General features: G+C 59.9%; 3 protein-coding genes across 3 annotated transcripts; 1 reads left to right on the forward strand and 2 right to left on the reverse strand.

The window, feature by feature from the left end:
• Positions 1–410: 410 nt before the first annotated feature.
• BDZ90DRAFT_246882 (putative aspartate aminotransferase, cytoplasmic) lies at positions 411–2005 on the reverse strand (the record flags this gene model as incomplete). The annotated part of the gene is made up of 4 exons (XM_025507578.1): positions 411–1184; positions 1287–1604; positions 1710–1920; positions 1956–2005. 4 exons carry the CDS (start codon positions 2003–2005, stop codon positions 411–413), a joined length of 1353 nt encoding a protein of 450 aa, XP_025360303.1.
• A 950-nt stretch (positions 2006–2955) lies between these two features.
• Positions 2956–5129, reverse strand: BDZ90DRAFT_59447 (DAHP synthetase). The gene is made up of 2 exons (XM_025509709.1): positions 3727–5129; positions 2956–3630 (listed from the first exon to the last, which is right to left on the reverse strand). The coding sequence occupies exons 1-2, from the start codon at positions 4783–4785 to the stop codon at positions 3193–3195; spliced, it is 1497 nt and encodes a 498-aa protein (XP_025360304.1). The 5' UTR covers positions 4786–5129; the 3' UTR covers positions 2956–3192.
• Positions 5130–5362: 233 nt separating this feature from the next.
• Positions 5363–8185, forward strand: BDZ90DRAFT_222757 (DUF590-domain-containing protein; the record flags this gene model as incomplete). Its single annotated transcript, XM_025504541.1, has 4 exons — positions 5363–5751; positions 5873–6632; positions 6718–7379; positions 7465–8185. 4 exons carry the CDS (start codon positions 5363–5365, stop codon positions 8183–8185), a joined length of 2532 nt encoding a protein of 843 aa, XP_025360305.1.
• Positions 8186–9031: the final 846 nt, after the last annotated feature.

Raw genomic sequence — 9031 nt, forward strand, 5'->3', positions numbered from 1 at the left:
TCTTTGCGCGAGCAGCCGAGAGTGTAAGAAGACGTGGGTTTTGCAACGACGGGAGGATAGGGCGAGGGGAAGGGAGGGGGCGCACGATTGATTGATGTGATTGAGATGGACATGGATCACAGGTACAAGGCGGCTCGCAGGCTTTTCAATACACCAGCCTCAAGTCAGCGGTACGAGGGGACAGAGGGGGCTGGACTGGCCGGCGAGGCGGGGGAGCCCATTCGCTACCACTGGGTGGCGAGGTGGCAAGGGGGAAGGGAGGGAGGGGTCAAGAGGTGGGAAGAGCAGCATCACAGCCGGCCGGCTCGCAGCCAGCATCTTTTGGATCATTTGTACAATTTTGAGTCGGCAACAGGACAGGATGGGCGACAAGCCAAATGTATAATCAACGGATCCTCAAAGTCATCCGTCTACTCGCGTGAGACGCGATCGATCCACCCAGCCACATACTCGACATTCCCCGTAGTCAGTCCCGCCATGCTGATCCTCGAATTCCCCGTCATATAAATATGCCCCTCATCCACGATCCTCTTGACCTGCTCTGGCTTCAGTCCCAGGTAGGAGAACATTCCGATCTGCTTGACGATGTGATCCCACGACCCACTCTGGCCCGGCGGGGGGGTCTTGAGCCTGTTGGTCAGCAAGTCGTGCAGGGCCGTTCGCATCGAGATGATTCGCCCAGCCATCTCCTTGACGTCTGACTGCCATTGCGACCAGAGGGAGGCGTCGTTGAGGATCATGCTGACCACACGCGCACCAAAGGCCGGCGGGTTGGAGATCTCTGAGCGTTGGATCACGGACAGTTGGCTGAGCACGGCATCGTTCTGTTCCTGTGTCGCCGACACGACGTGAAGGGCCCCAACCCTCTCTCCGTACAGTCCCGCATTCTTTGCGAAGCTCTGGCAGATGACGACGGGGATCGTCTTGCGGCTCACAAAGTGGCGCACAGAGTAGGCGTCTCCGTCTAGATCTCCTGAAGCGAAGCCCTGGTATGCGCAGTCGAAGAAGGCGAGGTGTCCCTTTGACTCGAAGATGTCTGCTAGTTGGTGCCATTGCTCGCGTGTCGGGTCTACGCCCGTGGGGTTGTGCGCACAGGCGTGGAGGAGGAATACGGAGCCGTTGGGGGCGGATTGGAGGGCTTGCGTCAAGCCAGAGTAGTCGAGGCCAACCGTCTTTGCATCGTACTGCCAGGAGGAGAGAGGGGGGGGGAGGGAGGAGGGAGAAGGTGGGTCAGCCTGGTTCGTCCATGCCGTCATCTACTCGTTACTCTGCGCTCGTCTGCTCACATAAGGGTAATCCACAGGCGTGATCCCCACGCTATTGAAGATGGCCTTGTGATTGGCCCACGTCGGGTTGCTAATGTAGATCTGCCTCTTCCCACCTGCCAGCTTCGAGTAGTCGTAGAACTTGCTCAGGAAGACGGCACCCAAGTGGTTGGCCCCCGTACCACTGATCGTCTGTACCGACGCAACGCGCTTCTCTGCGATGGCAGGCGAGTCGCGGCCGAGGATCAGCTTGGCCGAGGAGGAGGTGAACTCGGAGAGACCCGTAATCGAGAGGTACTCGTGGTCCACCGACTCGTCTGCGATGAGGGCTGCTTGGGCCTGCGCGCGGGCGGGCAAGAGAGCAAGAGAGAGAGAGGGTGAAGCATGGGAGCGAGTGGTTAGCAGGGGGAGATTGCAAGCCGCAGCCACCTCGCCATCTCGCACCTTCTTGACCGATGGCAGGACCCACGGCTTTCCCGCATTGTCCCTGTATGCTCCCACTCCGAGGTTGACCTTCTTGTCATACGAGTCGGCCTTGAAGCGGGCAGTGAGCGCGAAGATGCTACGCGGGCGCGGGGTTGGGGCCAGGGGAGGGGAGGCGAGCACAGGGGCCAAGGAGTGGTGGGATAGAGATGTCAGCTTCTTGATCGGAAATCTCGTCGGGGCGAGTGAGTCGGCGGAGACACTCACGGATCAGCCGGAGCCTGAGGGACCGAGGACCAGATGTCTGTTGATGCCATTGTTGCGAAGTGGGCGACGGGAGTTGTTCACGAACGAAGGAGTGTGGGGAGGAGGGAAGGTTGCGTTGCGTTGCGTTGCGTTGCGGTTGTGTGAGCAATGAGTCGAGTCGACTTTTGTCTTGACTTTGACAGTGACTTTGCCGCGACGAGATGCGTCGTCGTTGTGGTCGGGCGCTCGGCTTCTCGTCCCTCGATGCGCCCCTCCCACTCTCAAGTGGACGCCGTGCCCCGCGCGGCCAAGCCAAGCCCAACAACGCACGACGGGCGGCGACGACGACGACGACGACGACGGGGTCCCGCATGACCCCCGCCCGCCCCTTTTCCCCGGTAGAGGCGTTGCTCTCTGTCTCTCTACTTTGACTTGCCTCGACAAGTTGCCGACCTCGAATATGCAGCGAGAGTCTCCTTTGCCTCGTGCGACGTTCGACTATTACGTCGAGCGAGTGATGGTCGTGTGGCAATTTCCCCTCGTCCCCTCCTCCTCTCCGCATCCGCCTCTCCCCGCCACCACCCAGACGCAGAGAAGACGGACAGAAACTCACCATTCATCGGCTTGCCCCCGTCCAGATGCTTGCTCACTTGAGCGACTCGCTGCGCCATGGTTCCTGTATCTTATTCCCGCGTGGGGGTGACGAAGCTGGATGTGGCCGTTGCTCAGGCTGAGGCGAGAGTGAAGCAGGCTGAATGCCGCGCTGCGTTGAGGAAATTGGCTCTGGTGGCTGCTGTGGCTGTGGCTGCTGTTGCTACACAAAGGCCCCACTACAACGTAGAGTAGAGTAGATGAGGAGGCTGGATGAAGATAGTAACGAAACGGATGAATTGTCTTCGTCTGTCTGTCCGGCTACTATTGCTGGACGTCGTCGAACGTCGCCGGATCTGGACCCTCTCCTCTCCTCTCTCGTCATCGAGGCTGCAATGAGCGTGAAACACCGGGACAGGGCGGACGGGCGGGAAGGCGGACGGGCGAGTGGGCGGAGCACCAAGTCACGTCAAGACGGAGAGAGAGATGCAGATGCCGGTTGGTCTCTTGCTTCTCCGTCTGCGCATCTCGACGTGACATGACAGCCAGAGAAGAACAGGGTCCAATCTCCTTCCCTCACTCACACGACAGAGACGACATCTGCGCCCGACCAGCTGACTCGCTCTATGACCCTCTCGAGCTCAAATACTCATCGTATCGCATTGACTCACGCCCCCCTGCTCGGGCTAGGCTTTCTACTCCCTTGCAACCTCCTCTCCCTCAACTCCCTCGAAACCAAAAACGCCACATCCAGCCCTTGCTCCGCGTTCAGCCTAGGATCACAGTGTGTCAAATATCTCTCGCGCAGCATCTCTTCTCCCAACTCCATACTACCCCCCATACATTCCGTCACGCTCTGACCACTCTCGTCCACTTCGCCCGTCAGCTCCAGGTGGGCACCGCTCAGCCGTGAGCCGAGGGAGGCGTGGATGCGGAACGAGGCGGAGAGTTCTGAGACGATGGATGTGAAGAGGCGAGTCTTGATGTCTGGGTGCGAAGGGGGAGAGATGGTGTTGCCGTGCATGGGGTCGGATATCCAGATTATTGAGCTGGCGTGGCGAGAGGATTGGACTGCGCGGATTAGGGGAGGGAGGTGCGACTCGATCTATGTGCGATGTGAGTGAGTGGCGAGGGGGGTCAGAGGGAGAGAGTCAGTCAACGCCATGCCGTGCCATGCCACTTCATGCCGTCGCGCACGCACCTTGCTCGCGCCGAATCGTCCAATCAACGTCACCCTCCCCGGCGTGACATCCGGATCCACAATCTCCAGCAGCCGTACAAGCTCCTCAGGCTGCATGCTCGGCCCGACTTTGATCCCAATAGGGTTCTTGATCCCGCGGAAATACTCGACGTGCGCACCATTCAGGTCGCGCGTCCTGTCCCCGAGCCAGAGCATGTGTGCCGACAAGTTGTAATAGCCGGCTGTGGGAGCGCGAGAAGAGGAGGAGGATTGGGAGGAGGAAGAGGTGTGCAGACGGGTGAGGCTCTCCTCGTACTCAAGGATGAGGCCCTCGTGACTCGTGTAGTAGTCGACACTACTCAGCGACGACGACGACCCGCCAGCACTGCTAGGATCGGCGCCAATCGTCCCCATAAAGTCGAGGGAGTCCGTAATGCTCTCCACGATCTGCCTGTAGTCCCTCTTGAGAGCCTCGTCACGTACATGGTCGAAGGAGAAGTCGAGCGGTGCGTGCAGGTCGGCAAATCCGCTGCTGAGCAGGCCATGGATGTGATTGAGCGTGGCCGAGCTGTGGAAGTATGCTTGCAGCAACCGCTCCGGGTCGGGCGTACGATCCGAGGGGCTGAATCCGTTGACATTATCCCCTCGGAAGGTGAGCACCTCCTTCTTCTCCCCGCTTTCCATCTCTACCATCTCCTTGTCCTTCGAACGAGGCTTCCCATACTGTCCCGCTATCCTCCCCACCCTGACCACAGGCATCCTCGCCCCCCACACAATGACTAGGCTCATCATCAGGATCAGCCTCAATTTTGCCGCGATCTTGTCCTCTCGACAGTCGGCGAACAGCTCGGCGCAGTCCCCCGCTTGAAGGAGGAAAGCGCGACCGGCTGCGACGGAGGTGAGGTGGGTGGAGAGGGAGTGGATGGAGTGAGGGGTGACGAGACCGGGAAGGGTGGAGAGTCGGTGCAGCGTGTTGGAGAGATGTGAGGCAGACGGATAGGAGACGGATTGCGCTACGGGGCGGGTGCGCCAGGATGTGGGCGTCCAGGCGCCGGGCGAGGGGGAGGCGGAAGAGACCATGCTGGGTGATGAATGTGGTGAGGAGGAGGGGCGAAGAAAGAGGGATGGGAAAATGGGATTGAAGAGAGGAAATGCGAGTCATGCGGCGGCGGCGGTCGTCTTTGCTCTCAGTCCGCCCTTCCGCGTTTCGACTTCTTCTTCCCGCCTGCTTGCCGCTTGGCTTGCCCGCACGCAAACACACAACAACTCCCCGGCCAGATGGACGGCGCTTTCGCCGAGCCCACACGCCTGATCAGGCCAAGTCGACTAGAGCAGGAGTGATCCATCGGTGGCTCAATGGCAGGGCAGTGAGACAATGACGGCCCCATGGACTTGTGTGGCAGCACTCTCGATGCTTTCCTGCCTTTGCGGGCTATTTTGACCTTCCCTGAGCAGGTGGGGTTTGTACAAGCTCGACAAGCCCACGCGGGGCGCGCCTCACTCATTTCGATGAGGTCATTGCGGAGCTGGCGCTGGCGAACGGGCCATGCACGCACCGCCCCGTCGAGCCCTGGGAGCGAGATACAACAAGCACCACGCGCTGACCTCTTCCTTCTTCTCTTCTCAACGTCCCCGTCGTCACGCAGCAAAGACAGGCATGAACAATCGCACCGACGCCGCTGCTACGGGCACGGGTACGGGCGCTGCAGCCCCCACATACTCAGGTGGGGCAGCTCCACCCATCTCCTCTTCCTCGCAGCAAGAAAAATCCCTCCCCTCCACTCCCAGCAGTCCAAGCGCCCAATCTCAACCCCAAGTCGATTACGTCCTCGTCTTCGAATCCGTCCCCGCCCGCTTCAAGAAGGCGGGGAAGGTCCCCTCCTCGGAGAAGGCTGCTATTGCGCGGGAGTTCCAGCTTCTGGTGGAGAGGATCCAGGATGTTGGGTTGCAGGTTACGAGCAGGGAGGGGAAGGTGGGGAGTGGGCAGGTGCTCCTCTTTGTGAGGGGAAGCGATGAGACGCTTGTCAAAGTGGGACGCGAAGAGGGGTGAGTGGTCGCGCGATGGGTGATGCGAGACACTTTGTGCCTGACCAAGCCTGGTTTCCCTTCCTTTTGCTCTGCTTTGCCCTCACGCCTCGCTCCCGCCGCATCGCGTCGTCGGTCGCAGGCTCATCGACTACCTTCACGGGGTGCGCACCACGGCGGGAGAGCCCGCTTCTTCCTCGCTGTCTCGCTCCTCCTCCCTCCCAAAGGGTGCAACGCACAACCTCGCCCTCTCCCAATTCTCCCCCTCGGACCGTCTCCGTCATATGCACACGCTTCTCACCCTCCCCTCCACTCCAGCCACTTCAGATGGCATCACGCGCCGAGGTGCAGGGTTACGCCTGCAATCGGAGGAGTTCCCACATTTGATCGACATGACCCCGCTGCACGACCAGGAGTACAACAAGCAGTGGCTCAAGCGCTGGGGCTCGAGCAAGTCATTCTTGGCGATCAGCACGCAAGATCTCGATGGGATACGCGCCCATTTTGGCGAAGGGCTAGCATTCTACTTTGCGTTCCTCCTCTACTACTTTCAGGCCCTCGCTCCCCTCGCCGCAATCGGCGGCTGCTTCTACCTCGCCGGCGCGCCGTACCACCCCTTGTACTCTTTGGCCCTCGTTGGGTGGGCGTGCATGTTCGTCGAGTCGTGGCGGATCAAAGAGCGCAAGCTTGCTGTGCGCTGGGGTTGCCTGGGATGTGGGGATGTGGAAAGTCGCAGAGTGGGGTTTAAGGCCAAGAGGAGAGAGATGGACAAGGTGACGGGAGAGGAGAAGGAGGTGTTCGAATGGTGGAGACGTGAGTTGCGCGTCGCATGCTCCGTGCCCGCCGTGGCCTTTTTCGCTAGTCTGCTCGCTGCTGTCCTGACCACCATGTTCGTCACTGAGGTAAGTGCCGCGCGTCACCCCCTTCGCCAAACCATCCCACGATGAAGTGCTGACCCCCCCGCCACGCCATGCTACGCCACGTCAGGTCTTCATCACTCGCCTCTACGCTGGCCCGGGCAAATCCCTCGTCCCCTTCATCCCCACTGCTCTCTTCTCCGTCTTCATCCCTCAAATCCTCGCCGCATGGCAAGCCACCGCCCGCTCCCTCACATCCTGGGAAAATCACTTCAGCAACCGCGACTTCAACTGGTACATGACCGTCAAGATGTTTGCCCTCCAAGCATTCGTCGCCTACGGTGCGCTCACGTTGAGCGCATTTGTGTATATCCCTTTTGGCCAGGAGTTGATGGACGAGATTGTGCGCCGCGGTTACTTTGCGAGGAGCATTGCGGACGCGACGGCCGATGGGAGGTTGGCGTTGCGTGATGATGGGGGGATTCAATTCGAGATCAACCCGGATAGGATGCACGCGCAATTGTTCGCTGTTCTCACGACCAGCCAGGCCATCAATGCCTTCACGGAGCTCGCTCTACCCTTCTTGCTGCGCAAGATCAACGAGTGGCGAAGCGGAGGCAAGGAGGAGGGCGCAAGTGACAAGTCGCCTTCCTCGCCCGGTACACCATCCACGTCCAGCGCTGAGCGCTCCTTCCTCAAAAGGGTGTATCACGAGCTGGACCTGCCCGCTTATGACACATTTGGCGACTATGCCGAGATGGCTACGCAGTTTGGGTACATCACCCTGTGGTCGTGATTATCGCCACGCCCGCTTCCCCGCCTCACCCCGTATACCAAGCTAACATCGGCCCGACCTTTCCCCCTCGCCCGCGCACAGCGTCATCTGGCCTCTCGCCCCTCTCGGCGGACTGATCAACAACTTCTTCGAAATGCGAGGAGACGCACTTAAAATCTGCGTCCACGTACGCCGTCCCGTGCCCCTGCGCACAGACTCTGTTGGTCCCTGGCTCGAGATCTTGGGCTTTATTGCCTGGCTAGGTGCGATGAGCAACTCGAGCCTCGTCTACCTCTTCCAACGTAGCCCGCAAGCACACTTGCCCGGCCAATCGGCATACGAGGCCACTATGCGCTCTCACCTTCATCCCGGCGGGGGAGTGGACGGCGTTAACGCCACTGAGGCGGCTAAACAGCTCTTCTACTCGACAGACCCGGCGCACTCTGCTCGCTCACCTTTGTCGTTCTCCAACTTGCTGCCCTCCTTCCTCCCCACCTCGGGAGCAGCAGGAGCCATGATCGCCGCCCTATTGGTAGCCCTGGCCTCGGAGCACGGCTACGGGATAGTGCGAGCTTCGGTACGGCACGTGCTAGAACGGGTCCTCTGGAGGGGCAGTGAGGAGGACGTGGCGCTCAAGCGGCGCGAATGGGAGGTGAAGCGCGAAGCCGTCGGGAGGGCCAAGGCTGGGTTGGAGGGGGCTGGGGTTCAGAGTGAAAAGGTGGGCAAGAGGGGAGCAGAAGCGACGATAAGTGAGGAGGACTTTTGGCACCCGTCGAGAGATGTAGGGGTTGGGGCTGTTCAGGGTGCGGGGAAGATGGAGTGAGGCGGGCGTCGTGTGCGGGCGTCGTGTGCGGACGTCGTCTGCGGGCGTCGTGTGCGGGCGCGATTCTCGTTCGCCTGTATCGTAAATTGGGCTGGGAATTCAGCAAATTGAATGCATTGACCCGTCTTCATCCTGCTTGCCTGAGATGGAACAAGTCATGACGCTGTGCGCTGTGCGCTGTATCGCCATCTGTCCCCTTTGTCTCTCTTCTATCACAAATCCACACTCCCACCTCAAACTTACTCACCTCATTTCCTCTCTATGCGCCCATCCCCCTCTTGATCTGTCTCAGGAACGCGAAGATCACGAAATAGACTAGACGACCCGCTTACTTGCACCAGGTGCCGAACCGTCGGATCGTTCGTTCGCTGCTGGCTGTGCGAGCTGTGCGAGGCGAGGATGCCGAGATGCCGATCTGCCACGCCACATCGGAAAAGCGAGACGAAAGCGCGGGGTACGGGGGGGCAAGGGCCGTTGATTGTTACAGTGGTAGACCCTCTCATATGCGCGAACTAAGAAAGCACCCATTGTGTTCGACGTCAGGAGGGGGAGGCGGGCTGTGCTATGACTGCAATTGCGTCTGTGCGGGCCGTGCTTCCGATCGATGTTTCACGACTTGATGATGAGGTTCTGTGTGAGATTGGGCAAGTCTTCGTTTCGTCGGACGTCACGGCCCCGATAGGGCCAGAGGGGAATGGCGATGTCCACTCATTCGAGGGCAACTTGACTCGGACCTACTCTCGGGCGGGAACATGGGTGCAAATTGTTGAAGGCACTTACGAGTGGACAACGGGATACCGTGGCGAGTAGCAGCGAATTCGTTGGACGTTAGTGGTTACTATTTCG

This window comes from Jaminaea rosea (genome assembly GCF_003144245.1).
Source record: "Jaminaea rosea strain MCA 5214 unplaced genomic scaffold BDZ90scaffold_13, whole genome shotgun sequence".
Lineage (NCBI taxonomy): Eukaryota > Fungi > Basidiomycota > Exobasidiomycetes > Microstromatales > Jaminaea > Jaminaea rosea.